This window comes from Actinia tenebrosa, unplaced genomic scaffold (genome assembly GCF_029948245.1).
Source record: "Actinia tenebrosa isolate PJP-AT-01 unplaced genomic scaffold, QUT_ActTen_1.0 PGA_scaffold6__47_contigs__length_16458017, whole genome shotgun sequence".
NCBI classification, from domain to species: Eukaryota; Metazoa; Cnidaria; class Anthozoa; order Actiniaria; family Actiniidae; genus Actinia; species Actinia tenebrosa.
In genome coordinates this window covers 200,835-218,272 of record NW_028292583.1, presented here as the reverse complement: position 1 = coordinate 218,272, position 17,438 = coordinate 200,835, and the positions used below count along the sequence as shown (strand labels likewise).

Genomic DNA, 17,438 nt, shown 5'->3' with positions numbered 1-17,438 from the left:
TATTCATAACAATAAATGTAATTTGGTAGTCATGGCTTTGTATAATATACGAGGTACCAACCAACGAAACCTCGATATCACAATCTGAGAAAAAACGTTAGCCAATCAGACGTCGTTTCTATGTCACTATTTCAGATCAGCTGGAAGTCGGAATCTTTTTGAATTTATTCATATTTTCGATGTTTTCAATCATTTGAGCATATGTTACATTTCTTTTTTTTCATTTTTTCCCTCCTGATTTCAATTAATATCCACATTTCTTCCAGTAATAATAATAAAAGGTGCTAGGTGTTACCTAGCTCGTGTAGCTCTCATAGTTATTCTAGGTTGACCTCTACCATTCTTTTGTAAATATACTTATATCTATATTTGTCTCTATTGTAATCTCTGGTATAAATAAAGCACATTGTATCGTATTGGAACGCATATCAAAATCTCTATGCGTTATGAATATTAAAAATGGACGGAAGCAGAGAGAGAAATGTTCTAAGAAAATAGTTCGTAAAAAGAAACGGCTTAAGCCCCGTTTACATTGGCGATTTTTGCGGCGATTTTTGCTGCGATTTTTGTGGCAGTTTTCGAAAATATGAACTCTTTTGTCTCATCCTTCAAAAAAGACATTCGTCTTGGAAAATCTTGGTATCCTGAAAAAAACTTTACAAGTAAATTCTTTACCATTATTTATTATGGACAAAATCGCAAAAAAAAAAATCGCAGCAAAAATCGCAGCAAAAATCGCTAGTACAGACTCATAGAGTGGTTTTCAAAAACACGTGAGACAAAGTGTAATAACTAAGGTGTGATAAATTTTAATACAACGAAAACACAAAAGAAAATGCGGACAATAAAGTGTATTTTAAAGTGTAATACGCTAAAGTGTATTTCACGGGTTTTTGAAAACCACTCTATAAGTCTGGACTTAAAAGTACGCAGCGTTTCTGCCATTTTATTTCCTTGGGAATTGAATTCCATAACTAAGAAGCTGAATGCAGAATAAATGTTCCAAATATCCAAATTTCTTGCACTTCTTAAATCTTTTTTATGTTTATGTTCATTGTATTTCTATTTATTTTTAGCAGTTTTAATTTATTGATAAAGTGTAGTCGTTATAAATAATCAGTTGTAAAACTGATAACCACCTTATCGCGGCGAGATCAAAGACCAACGTGTCACCCTGTTCATAAGCTCCTTGATGGTGTGAAGCTTTCTTAACAGACATCAAAGATCTTTTCCTTCCGGCCATGGTTCTTGACAGGAAAACTAAAATAAAACCTTTAATTCATCCCAGATCAATTCAACTACTTGGGACTTAAGTACCAGTAAGGTGCTAGTTTTTTGAGGACGAGCTAATTAGACTAATTAACAGATCGAATTGGAGTAGTGGGGAAAATATGTTAAATTATATTGTCTTTGAACGAGGTGTTTATATTCGTTGATATCTAACCCCATTGCTATATATAGATTATGTTTTTGATTCAAAATGACGGATAGGTTAAAATTGGCTGTTGAAGACTGAAAAGAACGATCGAAAGAAAGGAATAAAGCCAAAAAGAAAGATAAAAAAGGAAGAAAATAAATAGACAAAGAAATGAATGCCTTTCGTTGTTGGCGCAATAGGTATTGATGGCATCCCCGTTGCAGTTAGATTGCAGGTGTGTTTGCTTAAAAGTAAATTGAAGGTGGGTGAGTGGATGGTTGGAGGAAGGGATGGATGGATGGATGGATACTTATTTAATATGTAAATTAATATAAACAGTATTAATGATAATAATAATAATAATAATAATCAGTAATAATGATTGATGATAATCAACAGAAATAATAACAATGGGAATTCGAATCATTTAAATAATAATTGTATAACTATTATTATCATCATTGATGTTATTACTATCATTATTCGTAAGTGATAGTGTATTAACCTCTCACCCTTGGGGTCTCGGGGTCGGAGCCGTTGGCACATGGTAATAAATTTAAATTGATATATGCACTTATGTTTTATATATTTTTATACAGCCGTATATCATTCAGGTTATCCGATAAAGCTCGTTTACTAAGCAGGTTTTCTTGATGTTTTCAAAGGATTTATCGTGTAGCCAAGCAAAATAAGAAGCTTAGCATCAATAAGCATGATTCCAGTCGCCGATTTGTAATTCATGTATTAAATTTTTGATACGGAGTTTTAAGATATTCGAAATACTTAAACTTATGGCAATGATTTGAAATCGCGAAACCGTATGATTGGCCTGTCTTAGTGTTTGTTTGGGCTGCATTTAGCAGCTGTCGATTTAACAAACGAATGACTAGCTGTTGTGCCAGTAACAATTTGACCGCGTTCTATCGACGCCAGTTTGATTGAGATCAGTCTACCGGTTTTCTAGACTCTTGACCGTTCTATTGAATGTTCCTTCTCCTGATTCTATAAGGTAAGACAGTTGATCAACCCATTCTAACGTGTTCAATATATCTTTTTTAACCCCAAAATATCGATATTAATTTGAATTGTATCGTTAAAAAACTTGTTTTTCTTATCAAGTTCTATTTTTAATTCCAACCAACTTATACCTAATTTAATTGAAAAACTCATCTTCGGAGGAGAATATCTAGATTTGCAGTCTTTATAGTCATTCGAATATTTTGATTTTGGGATATTTCCTTTAGAGAAAATAAGAAAAATAATATCCTTATGAAACAGGCAACGGTTTTGTGTGATTTGTCCTGCGAGTTTTCACCGAATTTCTTTATCAAATGCGTTGTTATGCTTTTAATTCATTCTAACTACGAGAGACAAAAAACTCATTTATACTAATCCTTACCGTCTATATTGTATAATTTCAGGGTATTGTTTTAAATTTAGAATTATCTTTTTAACCCAGGACAACCGTTTAACAGCAATATCTCTTATTATCTACAATGTACATCCGGGTAGCTAAATATCGTCGCCATGGTAATGTTACGTTTCCGTGTTTATTTTTAGACTTTCAAAGTTATAACGCCACAGGGCACCCAAATATTAATGTTCGACAGATGTTACTTTGATGTGGCTTTAACTTTGCATATGATAAAGCAAAAGTGAAACTCTAAAAATCAATTTTTTTTCAAGAAAGGGATAAAAATATAATGAAAGCGAAAGGAAATGAAAAGAATATTGATCGAAGAAAAACTAAAGAACTAATGTCAAAAAAACAGCCAGCAAACACAAAAATATGGCGTCTTGTCGTGTCTGACCTGCAATAATCCCTTCCTTTGTTCCTAATGTAAATAAAACTTAATTATTGCGGGGAAAATTGTATTCGGGACATGAGCTGTCAAATCAAACTGATACGTAGTTTACGCATTTTATATTCCCGATCCCGCAACATTTCCCGCAACATGTCCCGCAAGGGTGACGGGACCAAATTTACCAGGAATGTGTCCCACAACACGTAACATCGTGTGTTCAGGCGTGGAACCGTGACTCCAGTCAAATGGCTTTTATATACTCTAAACCAATGAAAACGCCAGAAAAATCACAGCCAATCGCAACACTTAAAAATAGAAGCCATTTCAAAGTCACTTAAAATGTTTTCCATCCACCCATATGATCTGACCCATTAGGCTCACTTGTGGGAAAAGCTTTTAAATTATTCTAAACTATATATACCTCAAGTATGATATAAGCTAGAAAACTAACATCATAACTTGGTCCAAGAAGCTCTGAATTATATGGCCTCGGTGGTATAAAAGCCGAGCGATTCTCACTTTTCAGAGTTTAATGCAGCTTTTATTTCGCTAGAACTAATTGTAAATTTAATGTCGTCAAAAAATAAGTTTGAACTTACTGACATGCCTGAGGCTATTGACGTCGATTTTTGTTACTCGTGGTCTTAGCTTCGAATGCACTACTATTTTATACCACCTGTCTAGTCAATAAGATGGTCACTAAATACGTATACTTCTTATAACATCGAGATGTCTTTCAGAATCTCTCCAAGTATAGAATATCAGAAACCAAAATTCCATCGCATGGCTTAGTATTTCTACAGAGACGCTTTTAACTTTCTCGAGATTACTGCATGTTTTTTCGCTGCTAATCTCTTAATATTTTTACGTCTTTCTTTCAAACTCCATTAATTCTCAACCACAGATTTTTGCTTCATGTGCTTTTAATGAGGTTATTGACATTTTCTGGAAGATTTTGAAGCCAAAAGCTCTATAAATCATTTTGAAACGTTCTAACTGTCTAATTTTTAAGTCGTATTAAAAACCGCAATGTTCATTGGTTGCTGAAATCTTGTTTTCAGAGAAACTATGCTGGATTTTTATTTATTTCATGGCGATATTTTCAAAAGATCTCTAAGATCTGCCTAAAAGGTCATAATGAAAGCTGCTGATGAAAAAATAGGGTTTTCAAGCTTTTATACGACGTCAAAACTCGACGAAGAAAAACGATTTTTATCTCCTATTGTTGAACTTTTGCAGCTTATATATTTTCACAGTGTTATAGCTTTTACTCGAAACGAGTCAAAGAATTTCCTGTTATTTCCCTAAACAAAACATAAACTAAAGCACTGAATTATAATCCAGCTTGCAGACATGGAAGACAAATCCTACTCGTACCCACGTGTCTAGCCGTGCTCGCACTAAGTCGACAATACATTTTCGAAGACTTATATATATTGGCCCTCACGATATCCAAGCACTGGTGCCAAGTAACAGCGACTTATTGGAAACAATTTCCCCAAACAATAACAATTAGTCAATGCGACATTAGCTCTAAATGTTTCCATTTTAAATCATGGACGAAGCGAGAAGGCCTTGTAGAGAGAGCTCAGAGAGTAAGATGAACTTTGAAGAGTTTTATAGTCGAAGTCATTTGAATCCTTATACTTTGAGAGAGAGAGAGCTGCGATGCCGAGCTGGTCACATCCGTTCTAAGGTAAGCTTAACCTTGAGCGAATCTATACAGATATCTAAACACCACCATACTATAACACGTTGTCAACTAGTGAAAATTAACGTTTTATATAGATAAAAGTTTACCAGGGTCGACCGAATCTTTCTTTCTTTCTTTCTTTTTTTTTTTTTTTTTTTTTTTTTTTTTTTTTTTTTTTTTGCAAGAAGCGCGAAGTACTTCAAATTCGCTGATTTTTTTTTTTTTTAATTACAGGATATATCTTTTAAAACACTTCTATTATTTTGATTTCAACTCCTCAGATATATTATATGGTATTCGCATTTTCTTTGAACTTTTAATCTGGATCCTAAATCGTAAAAGTACTGCCGGAACTACTATATACCTTGAAATCAATATTATATGGACGCAACGGTTGTTTTATTATAAAATATTTCATACTTAGAATCTAGACAGTTTCGTCTTTATAATTCATTACATTGGGTTCAATTTATTTTATTTTATTTTATTTTTTCTTTGTCCACATCATAGTTTTGGGGCAAAAATGGATGTTGATCCCTTTGGTCGTGAGTTTTTCGTTTAAGTGTTAGTGCAAAACCAATCAACTAGAACTCTCTACCGACTGCTAATAGCTATCAGGCTTTCTGTTTTGTATCTCATATATATATATATTCGTAGAGTCAATTGAAAAGAGCTGGTTTGCCCTCAGGTACTTTGGCTGGACTTAATGTTATTATTATTGAATGCCAATCATTTGCCCAAGACTAAAATCACTTTTGGTTCGAGAAGTGACGATTTCTGACGATTTGTTCGTGAAATTATTTTTTTATAGCAACAAGGAGATGAAAACATCTGAGAAAATGAAATCTTTTAGTGACTTTTAGAAGAGTTTCCATAATTGTATAACAACAGCAACAACATCAAAGACAAAACCTTCCGAATCTAATAAAGTGACAATTTTTTTCCCTATTTTATAACCGGATTTCCCTCGAGAAAAAACTTAAATTCAGATCAAAAAGCCAACATGAATCAATTTTTTTCAAGTTTCCAATATCATTTTTGATTCCAAAAGTATTTGCTCTCAATCACGTTTAAATATTCATCGTAATTCCAAATCTAGAAATATCTGTAAAATGAAAAAAAGCCAGACAGGATTTATAATCAACCAGTAAAAAACCTCGTAACTATAAGCCGAGGATTTGAGTGAATTGTGATTAAGTTGTCAAATACTACTTTTCGCAGTATGTTAGGAATGCATATTTTAAGAGGTTGCAAAATCCTAAAACTATGCACGCATGTACTACGATAAGACATTTCAAAGAAAAATAAATGGTTGACAATACCAAACAGCGCCAACGGAAAATAGCTGTCGCAGGTCGCATTAATTTGGATAAAATTTGAATAACGATAAGAAATTTTGAAAGTCATTTAATAGCCTATCTTATAAATGAGCATCTTCGATCAGTTCCTTTTCCTTCCGAAGCTCGTTAACCTTGTTTTTTGTTTGCAAATGGAAAAGTACAAAAGGAGAATGCTTGACACACGCGTAGGTGATCGAGAGTGTCATGATTCATTATATGAAAGAGGAGCGTATGGTACTGACTTACTGCAGTAAGGATACGACATATACATGATATAGTATTGATCTATTCATTCATCCATCCATCCATCCATCCATCCATTCATCCATCCATGTGTCCATCCATCCATCCATGTGTCCATCCATCCATCCTTCCTTCCTTCCATCCATCCATCCATCCATCCATCCATCCCATCCATCCATCCTTAAAGCATCTTGCTTTTCAATTCTAGACTGAGACCACAGTGTTCCATGGGAAGATGGCCTCACAAGACCCTCAGTTTCTGAGTCCAGTTCCTAACGAAAGACTCCGTTCGACTCGCAGCCATTCACTCAAAGTCTTCAGTATGCAACCATCTTTTGTCTATCAGCGTTCAAAGCGTACTTTCAGTCTACCTTGCACTTCTAGGCCAATACTACCTCCTTCGATACAGATCGAACAAAGTCGTTTCATTGATGAAGATATTATTGAAGAACCGAATAATAAGAAACCCAAGGACACAGATGAATCTATTTGTAAGTTATGAAAATAGGATTGATGTTTAAGGTATCAGGAGGGGATTTGGTCCCGTAAAAAAATGTAAGGTAGCGCGTATAGGGGTCCAAATCCCCTCGTGATACCTTAATGAACTGTAACTTTGATCATTTTAATGTTAAAAGGCCCTAAAGCAAGTCAATTAATTTAGTGAATCTAAATAATTGATGCAATCAGTGACCATATATATACACCTATTTCAAAGAAAACTTTGTTGGTCGGAGATAGTACGAGATCTGAAATCTGAAATTTAGAACCGAGTATACGCTGCAAAATGTAATATATTCACAGCCGAACGACGTAGTTTCCTTTTCGATTGGAAAATAAACCATGATTTTTTGTATTTTAGTTAGAAAATATAAAAGTACAAGGATTTCTTTTCGTCTCATACTAACCATCTCAGATCTCCGACCGACAACCTTTTCCTGTAACAGGCGTATGCCCTGATTAAAATAGAGTCGTTTTCGTTTGAGTGGAAAATTCCGGATACGGCAAATTCTTAGGGATACTGCAGCTGTACCGTATCTTACCGGAGCCGTTATAACTACGCGTCGTCATTGGATGATTTACTGGTAGACAATGGGAAGCCACTTCAATGTTATACAACATACTTATGTGCTTTTACTTTTTCGACTCATAAACTGAAAATGTTCCAAATTCGTAGTCGTCATTTAGTCATACTTTAGCCGTAACCGTAACAGTAAGAGGACTACTTCAACGAAGCACTCATCCTATAATACTAGAAAGGAAAAGGAAAAGGAAAAGAAAGGAAAAGAAATATAAGAGGAAAGTGGAAAATACATTGTATATATAGAGTGTTTTCATTCACGTCACAAGGCAGCCATATAGGGGTACCAAACAATAGAAATGTTATACACAGATTTTGCACAAAAAATACTAGAGTTTAATAGACCCCCTGCATCATGTCTGGATGTAGCTCAATCTGGAGGACATTACAATAGGTTTCCAATTCACAGAAGATTGAAATTCTTTTGTTTTGTCCTCATCCAAATAGAGCTCCATTGACGACATATGCAACAAGTTTGTTCCCGGAGGATAGAAAATGTCAAGTTTTGGTACACCAACATGGCCGCTGTGACTGACATAAAAAAATATTCTAATATATCGTTATATAGTCTATACTTCTAGGTCTATACTAGTTATTCTTGCCTAATTCAGGTATATTCTATTATATCGTTACAGCGTCTTTTTCTGCCATCATGGGTCTCAGCTGTAGTCTCTTTTTATTTGCCTGGTCATGTCTACTTTCACATTTTTCGAGAACCTAAAAGGTAACTGTAGTATTCAATCATTCTTTTAAACAGTCATTTATTCCTTGTTTATATCCTTTGACCGTTTTTAATTTTTTAATTTTTATTTTAATTTCATGATAAAATAATTTATTTTTTTTTTCAATTTTAGAATTGTCCGTTCGTCAACCATGTGTCAGTGTCGAGGAGTTGAGTTCGGATCCGATGGCGAAGCTATATCCCGAACTCTAACGAAGGACCAACGAGATATGTCGGGGGTTTACGAAATGTTAAAATTCAAATATGTCAATGCGAATGCACAGTGCGTTTTTCACTCGTGTCAATTGGATGTCAATCGTACGAGTTATCGACGATTTTCTGAAGAGGCAAGAAACCTTCTCGAGTATCATAAGCAATTCGACAGTCCAAAGAAAAAAAATTATTCAAATATGTCAATGCGAATGCACAGTGCGTTTTTCACTCGTGTCAATTGGATGTACGAGCTCAGTATCGACGAATTTCCGAACAGGCACGAAAGCATTCCGAGTATTATAAGCAATTCGGCAGTCCAATGAAAAGAAACAAATCATTCAAATATGTCAAAATGTCGTTTCTCAAATGAGAACGCTGAACGGCCGAAACGCGATTAGTTTTGTCGAACTACGACGAGAATCTTACGAAGTAATATCGATTTTAATGCGGACTTCATTCTTATTTGCGACAAATAATCTGAAATATGGAAATTTATTGATACTTCAAGTGTCAGGTTGCTTGACCAAAACTACTGAGCTGGACTCAAAACATTTGTTTTGTATTTTATTACATTTGATATTAGAAATACTTAATTTAAATGTTTAGTTTGATAACGAGGCTTCGGGGGCATAATATTGATGACATATTTAGCAGTGGTCTATAAAAATGTGTTTTAAAGAAATTCTTAACCATTGCACGATGTGATTTATTTATTTTTATTTACATAGGCTTATAGTTCATTGATAAAAGTCAATCATAATAGGTTGCTATCAATAGACGTCACTTCCGGTAATAGCTCTTTTTTGATGGCTTGTAGAATCCTGGAGGTTGTTTTGATCTCTTGTTTTCTAATTTGATGTCGTGAAAATAGTCAAATACAATAGTTTGAGGACTTATTTTGATATGTTTTGACTTAACATCCGCTAGTTGTCCCCCAGCCAACCGCTTGTTTGCCCCCCAGTCAACTCCAAAAAGTCACGTGATTAATAGTAAGCAATAGTGTGGAAAATGAATGAGCTAACGAAACTTCCCAAGGAGTAAATGATAACTGGTGAAAACCCACTATGGACAAAGGGGATGTGGGCCAATAGGCCTTCTCGACTCTGGAGCGCTCGAGCGTAATGTTGTCCCATTTCAGGCCACGTGTCATTCCCTTGAGAATAATATTCTTTGTTTGAGTTGTATCCATATTCAAGTCTTCTCATGTGCAACCGAGCGCAAACCTTAAACAAAGAAATGATACTCTAGGGAATGACACGTGGTCTGAAATGGGAAAACATTACGTCAGAGCCGAGGAGGTCTATTACGAGTTGTATATAATTTAATTTAATCTCAGTAATTGAGAAAAAATATTCCCTTCATCAGAAGGGGAAAATAAAAAGCATCTCATTCATCAAGACCTTTCAGGAATAATGTTCGCATTTATTCAAAACATGTGATGTTTATTTATCGCATGTTAAAACCTACCCTGTGTCGTAGGGCTCTCTCGCCCAAGTGCTTCTGGGTTTTAGATTTTAGTTATATCATCATTGAGTCAGTTTCTTTTGCCTCGATGGATATGAGATATATCAACCGTCCATCGCCTTCGCCTCGGGTTGATATATCTCATATCCACCTCGGTAACGGTTATAACCTTTACTTATCACGAGACAAGCACTCTAGCGAGAGATCATCTAGAACCCAGGGTAGTCGAGGCATACCTCTGCTTTTGTCTATGCTGTTTGAAGATTGGAAAGTAATTGTTCGATTTACTGTAATTTGCTTTCTAACTTTATCAGTTACAATGCCGCGTGACTTTCGTATTGTGGCGCGTGACTTGTTAAATATGTCAGCATGATAATGAGAAGTTTGTCACGTGATATGACCTGATCTTGGAATATGCTGGCTCACAGACCCAGTATGGGAGATAGATGCTTCTAGTAATGGGCTCCTGATCTGGGACTATGTTGGCTCTCAGACCCAGTATGGGAGATAGATGCTTCTAGTAATGGGCTCCGGATCTTGGAATATGCTGGCTCACAGACCCAGTATGGAAGATGGATGCTCCTAGTAATGGGCTCCTGATCTAGGAATATGTTGGCCCACAGACTCAGTATGGGAGATGGATGCTCCTAGTAATGGTGGGCTCCTGATCTTGGAATATGGCCCACAGACTCGCAGGGGCGGCGGAAGCGGGGGGGCCGGGGGGGCACTGGCCCCCCCACTAGATTTTTGGGGGGGGCCTGGCCCCCCCAGAATATAATGCCTCACACAAAAAAAAAAAACGCATGAGATTTGGTTATGATTACCATTATTTATTATTTTGATATTACATAATTTTCTGTATCTAAAAAATATACGATATATCTAGCGACGACTTACATCATTTTTGTGTCTCTCAGCACAAGTGGTTTAATGCGCGCAAAATGTTACTGATTGAAATATCACACATACACGTTTGTAATCAAGCTAAACAGGGAAGGGGGGGGGGGGGGGGTCATTTCAAGGTACCGTGAAATATTGGAGTGCTCCCCAAAATTTTTCAGCTTCCGCCGCCCCTGACTCGGTATGGGAGATGGATGCTCCTAGTAATGGTGGGCTCCTGATCTGGGAATATGCTGGCTCACAAACCCAGTATGGGATATAGATGTTCCTAGTAATGGGCTCCTGATCTGGGAATATATTGGCCCACAGACCCAGTATGGAAGATGGATGCTCCTAGTGATGGGCTCCTGATCTGGGAATATGTTGGCCCACAGACCCAGTATGGGAGATGGATGTTCCTAGTAATGGGCTCCTGATCTAGGAATATGTTGGCCCACAGACCCAATATGGGAGATGGAATGTGCTGCCTCATACGCGACCAAGTATGAGATATTGTTATTATTGGCACCTTGCTATATCAGGTAATCTTAAAGGCATCGTCAGATTGTCTTCTCGAGCTTGAACCTCTTCAAACAGATTAAGGATTGGCTGTTCTAGAACTACTTTTATATTTGATCTCTTGGTAAGCCCCATTATCTATATATTTGACGACAACCCTGGTTTGCTTAAACTAATCCTTTACGGATATTACGACTTCCATCTAAATGGCGTTATTGTTTCATTTCATTTAATCTTTTCCATTTATTCCTTTATTATCTGCCATCCATCCACCCATCAATCTGTTTACCAATCCATTCATCCATCCATTCATCCATCCATGTGTCCATCCATCCATCCATCCATCCATCCATCTATCCATCCATCCATCCATCCATCCATCCATCCATCCATCCATCCATCCATCCATCCATCCATCCATCCATCCATCCATCCATCCATCCATTCATCCATCCATCCATCCATGTGTCCATTCATCCATCCATATATCCATATGTCCATCCATACATCCATCCATTCATCCATCCATCCATCTATCTATCTATCCATCTGTCCACCAATCCATTTGACAAATAGACATCAGATTTTTATGTGTCTGTCCTCTTACTGACGATAAATTGCGTCCTAACATTGTCAAAGTAGTGTGAATCCCGCGCATACTACTTTGACAATTTGATGACGAAATTTATCGTCAGTAAGAGGACAGACACATAAAAAACTGATGTCTGTTTTTTACAATATAATAATAAAAACGATAAAAACTTCTCATTTTTAGCGGAAAGAGCGCGCGCTCGTTGACGTCAGCTTTATCTGTCTTTCCTTTTATTGATGATAAAAAATAACCAATCAGCGCGCGAGAAATTTGTAAGTTATTATAAAATCATCATTCCACCGATCCATGTTTCCATCCATCTAGCCCTGTCCATCTAATTTATTCGCATCAGTGAGTGCAAAAGGAGATATTGAGGTTAGCCCTATCGTGAATAACTCCTAGGATCGAATTAAAATGGCAAAAATCCATTTAGCCATAATTCGTTTATCACTTATTTAATCATTTTCAATCAAAAAATAAATGATTTTATTACAAAAAGATTCACTTACATGTTCATCTGTATGATTGTCATTCCTCTTTTTTACTTTCCTTTTAAAGCTAACCTTAAGACTGATAAAAAAGACCAACAACCAACCCACAAACCTTTCAAACCTTTCAATAATCTTTATCTGTAGATAAAACCAGAATAGCTTGAAATTCCAATTTCCTTTCCTAAAAATACTTTTTTCGGTCGTTTTGTGGGTTTCATAGGGATTAGGAGTAATAAGTGGTGCTACTAATGATATACAAGCAGCTTAAAGACATCAACATTAGTCTTCCTTAAATTGGCTTTAAAACACTCATTAATAATGCATAAGCTTATGGTCCAACTGGAGCCACCATACACGTCACGTGCATGGACCTTTATACCCGATAAAGTCCTCTTTATTAGTATTAAAATGATTTTCTATAAAGACAGCCTCCTACTTGTTTTTTAAACACTACTTAACGCTCATATATGTTATATAAAGAACGATGGCTTAAGCTTTTAAAAGAATCATCATCATCATCATCATCATCGTCATGTATCATCATCATCATAATAATAATAATAATAATAATAATAACTTGATAGACGTATAAGCTTGTTAGACCTACAGAAATCTGTACCTTTAGGCACGGCACACATCTTAAGAAGAGTACTTCAGCTCTCAGGAGCCGGGTAGAATCTCGAGCTGAAGTTTAATGTATACCAGCAAAGAGTTGTAATATTCTTATTTTGCTGTGCAATAAAGGAATAATAATGATGATGATAACAATAATAATAATAATGAATTCGAATTTATATAGCGCCTTTTCCGGGAGCTCAATGGGGCTTGACAAGATCAGGTTTTTTTTTCAAAGTGCACAGAATGCATTTGTATTATAGGTGATATTATATTTGATTCGATGGAGACCAATACGAGCCAAGTTGGGACTTTGATTCTTTAACATGGGTAAGAAATGTCATAGTTTTCATTTTTTGCTTTTTCTCCATAACCTTTTCATCGCAGATTACAATTTACCTTAGCCGTAAGTTGTTTTTTTTTTCTCCAATTTTCAAACCATGTGTCATCCAATTAAGTGAGAAGCCATTTTTTAACGTTCCAAAACCGATGGAATTTAGAATAAGAAATGTTGCTTCCCAGCTGAAAATGGATTGATTCCATTTTGCTTTCGTTTTGTTTTGTTTGTTTGTTTGTGTGTTTGTTTGTTTTGTTTGTTTGTTTGTTTGTTGTTGTTTTTTGTTTGTTTGTTGTTGTTGTTTTTCTTTTCACCATCTTATTCACCGACCAAGCTCTCGCTAAAGTCTTAAGTCTGGAAAGCGATGCCACAAATTATCCTCAGTTACCAAGTCGGTTCCCAAAAAGTTCCAGATGAATAACCCGCTTAATTAGTAATAGACATATCATCTTGTCATGTTTTACAAGCTGGGAGTCAACTTTTTTATTTTCTTGAGGATCTTTTCTGATGGAAATATTTTCCTTTCAATCTTCACATGGACCTCCAGCCAAGCATCGAGTGCAAGGGCCCTGCAAGGGGCCTCTAATCACACGAATTAAAGCTCCTAAAACACATTTTTTTCTCAAAGCTTTTCATAATTAGCTTTGCCAGACGTTCATTTATCTCCCAAGCTATTCGATTAAAAGGAGTTGTTTATTTAACTGGAGATGTAAACAGTTCTACGATCGACTGTCGGGAGACATCTCAGTTACGTCACAGCGTTGTACGAACGTGATCAATGAGAAAGATAGTTACTCGAAACTAATGACACGACTAAAGTACTCCACGATCACTGAGCAATCCAATATCATAAACGCCACTCATCTCCAACTTTCTACGTCTGTCTTATAATACACTTAAATCGCTTTTTTCAGTTATATTTGAACCATCGTTAACGATTTTGACCCGTTCGTATTCACACTCGTTTTAAGTGGAACCAAACTGATGCTAAAGAATTAAAGCAGTTTATCCAGAGCTCGATAATGGAACGTCGAGGTATGACAGAGTTTAAAATTCAAATTATTTGTATCACAGTGTTTATGCCGTCAGATTAGCCAATAGAATGATAAAATCTCATGTTTTTGAGTTTGTAAAACTCATATATTTTCCGTTTTGAAGATATAATTTTGTCTTTAAGTTAAAAAAATATTTTAGGTAGACCAATTTTATCTTTTTTCCTTCTATATTTTGATTTTATTAGCGTGACATAGTACAATTTCTTTGAACTAATCCTCTGAACAAAAATTACTGTTCTAATCATTTGAGTTCTAAAGACGTTTCGATAAAATTAAGATCTTATTGTAGTAATTTTATGCATTTAAATCCTTTCATATAGTCCTAAAATTTGCCTGCAATCTATTAAACTAGAATGATTTGGATTGCACGGCGACATTTGGCTAAAGATACTTAACTACTTGAATAATTTCGACATATAATTTATGCATTTTTAAGTGCTTTCTGTCAAAAAATAACCTTTTAAAAGAATATTTCTAACCACTTTATTGCATCAGTCCACAGGCCTCTACAAAAATATTACACTTTTCCATTAAGCCTTCGAACTATTGAGAGCGAATCTGAAGACGATGAGAGCGATTTTTTTGAAGAAATTATCCCCAAGAAATTTGCTCTAGAAAACAAAAATTGTAAGTGCATCCGCTAGCAGAGTCTTTCTGAATGGAAGGCTCTTGACAGCCATCAGCCCCGACACTTAGCAGACGCGCTTCTAAATTACCCGCCAAAAACCTGGATCAAAGCGATGGAAAGACTAACAGTATTCGAATCTCCAGAAAGCGCTCAATATCATTCAAATAATAAGGAAAATGATATATTTTTGATTTCGAGGATAGAAACTAAGAAAAATTATTTATATTGGTAGATTACTAAGAGGCGAAATCCTTTTTTGTAAAATTCGCCAATAGCAACTGCTGTCACTGAGTAAAAGTTGATGGGCGGAAGTGTAAATGCGCTAATGATTTGCTTTCAGAGTATGCCTTTTCTCGCGAGAATAGATTATTATCATTATGAGCAATGCTCTCTTCAAATTTACCTTGGGCGTGAAGCTTTCCATTTCAGATCATATGTCATTCATTCGAGAATAGGATTCTTTGTTTGAGTTGCATCCATATTCATGTGTCTTCTCTTTCGATTCGCAACCATTAAACAAAGAAATGATACTCTAGGGAATGACACGTGGTCTGAAATGAGAAAACATTGCGCCCAAGGTAAAGAGGTCTGTTTAGGGACATCTTACTAATCACATGTCCAAAGGTACCAAAGGCTCTGAAATAGGAACTACTCTACAGACTGAGTAAGGGCTTTTTTAGCTGAACCTACGGTACGTACGGTACGTTCAAATCGTTTTTCAGTAAACGTATCTCGGATGTGTGATTGGTGCGATGGGCACACGAGCGACAGGAGAGAAAAACATCTGCGCATGCTGGTAATCTTCATGTAAAATCAATTTCGTTTCCAGAGCCCTTATCTTCTACAGCGCATGCTCGTCGATATAATTTATTCGTCGAGCATGCGCAGTAAGAAATAAAGGCTCTGCGAACGAGATTAGTGGAAAATAACCGAACACCTAACCCGCAAGAAATTCGTGAGAGTTATGAAACCTTCATTAGAATTTCCCCGTTAGCCAGGGGCCGGAGGGTGATCAACTGAAGCTTGACTACCCTTGACAAAACCCCAAAAAACAGGTCTTTGCACCGTGATAATCACTATGAACGTTTGTGCAAAACACTTTTTGAAACGAAAAAGAAAAAAAAACCACGCACAAAAAATACACAACAAAACCGCAAGTCAAAGAACGTTTATCAGACAATCTTGATCTTTCCCAGCCTATATACCAAGAGAAACGGCAAACATGTCTAACAATCAACTTTAGACAAGGAAATTACGCTCAGATTGATTCTTATCTTTTGATTTTTTGTCTCGTTTTTCGCTTGAATTTTTAAAAAAATGTTTCATCCCCTACTCGGGGATTTGAGCCATTTGTGTATATAACGACATTTTTAGAAATTTTCGAAAAATACCTTAAATCGTACAAAGCATGGTTTTGCTTGTCCGCAATCTTGTTCGTCAATAATTAGCGCATGCTCAGTACGTATTTCGCATGTCTCAAGTAAATAATTTTTCTGTGTGATTATGTTTTTAACAGCGTCTTTTTCTGCCGTCTTGGGTCTCAGCTGTAGTCTCTTTTTATTCGCCTGGTCATGTCTACTTTCATACTATTCTAGATCTTAATGGTAAGTTTGATAGAAATACATAGTCCGTTATATTCAGTGACCTCACACTTGTCTTAAGAGGAGAGTGTGGCTTGATTTGCCCTATTGACGGCTACCTGCTAAGCAAGTTCATAGTTTGATCCTCAGTGACTTGGTCGTTTGTGTGCTGCCTACTAAGCAAGAGGTCCATAGTTTGATCCCCAGTGACCTCACACACTTGTTTTAAGGAGCAAGTGTGGCTTGGTTGGTTAGTGTGCTGCCTGCTAAGCAAGAGAGGCTCATAGTTTGATCCTCAGTGACCTCACACACTTTTTGTAAGAAAAGTGGCTTGGTTGGTTAGTGTGCTGCCTGCTAAGCAAGAGGTCCATAGTTTGATCTTCAGTGACCTCACACACTTGTTTTAAGGAGCAAAAGTGGCTTGATTGGTTAGTGTGTTACCAAGAAAAAGGTCCGTAGTTTGATCCTTAGTGACCTCACTCACTTATTTTAAGAAGCTGTTATGGTTTGGTACCCATGTGAACTGACCTGTTCCGCTCGTGCAGCCGGAGCAGGCTAAAATTAAAGGCGGTTGCACACAGCTGCACTGGTCTATTCGGCATGAAGCCGGAGTAACTTCCTTTTTACCCTCATTCAAAACATTTCCGTCGCGTTAAAGCTTGCTTTAACGTACTGATTCCAATTGTCGATATATCAAATACCTTATAATTAATATTTCAGTATTATATACATGATATCGTGTCATTTTGTCATGGACTAGCGACTTCT

General features: G+C 36.2%; 1 protein-coding gene across 1 annotated transcript; it reads left to right on the top strand.

The window, feature by feature from the left end:
- Nucleotides 1-4,727: 4,727 nt before the first annotated feature.
- Nucleotides 4,728-9,907, top strand: LOC116295667 (uncharacterized). Its single transcript, XM_031703567.2, has 4 exons — nt 4,728-4,918; nt 6,707-6,989; nt 8,212-8,300; nt 8,431-9,907. The coding sequence occupies exons 1-3, from the start codon at nt 4,778-4,780 to the stop codon at nt 8,295-8,297; spliced, it is 510 nt and encodes a 169-aa protein (XP_031559427.1). The 5' UTR covers nt 4,728-4,777; the 3' UTR covers nt 8,298-8,300; nt 8,431-9,907.
- The last annotated feature ends 7,531 nt before the right edge of the window (nt 9,908-17,438 follow it).

Coding starts and splice junctions, on each gene's coding strand:
- LOC116295667 (XM_031703567.2), top strand. CDS start 4,778: ATGGACGAAGCGAGAAGGCCTTGTAGAGAGAGCTCAGAGAGTAAGATG. Junction 4,919..6,706: donor CTGGTCACATCCGTTCTAAG/GTAAGCTTAACC, acceptor TTTCAATTCTAG/ACTGAGACCACAGTGTTCCA. Junction 6,990..8,211: donor GGACACAGATGAATCTATTT/GTAAGTTATGAA, acceptor ATATCGTTACAG/CGTCTTTTTCTGCCATCATG.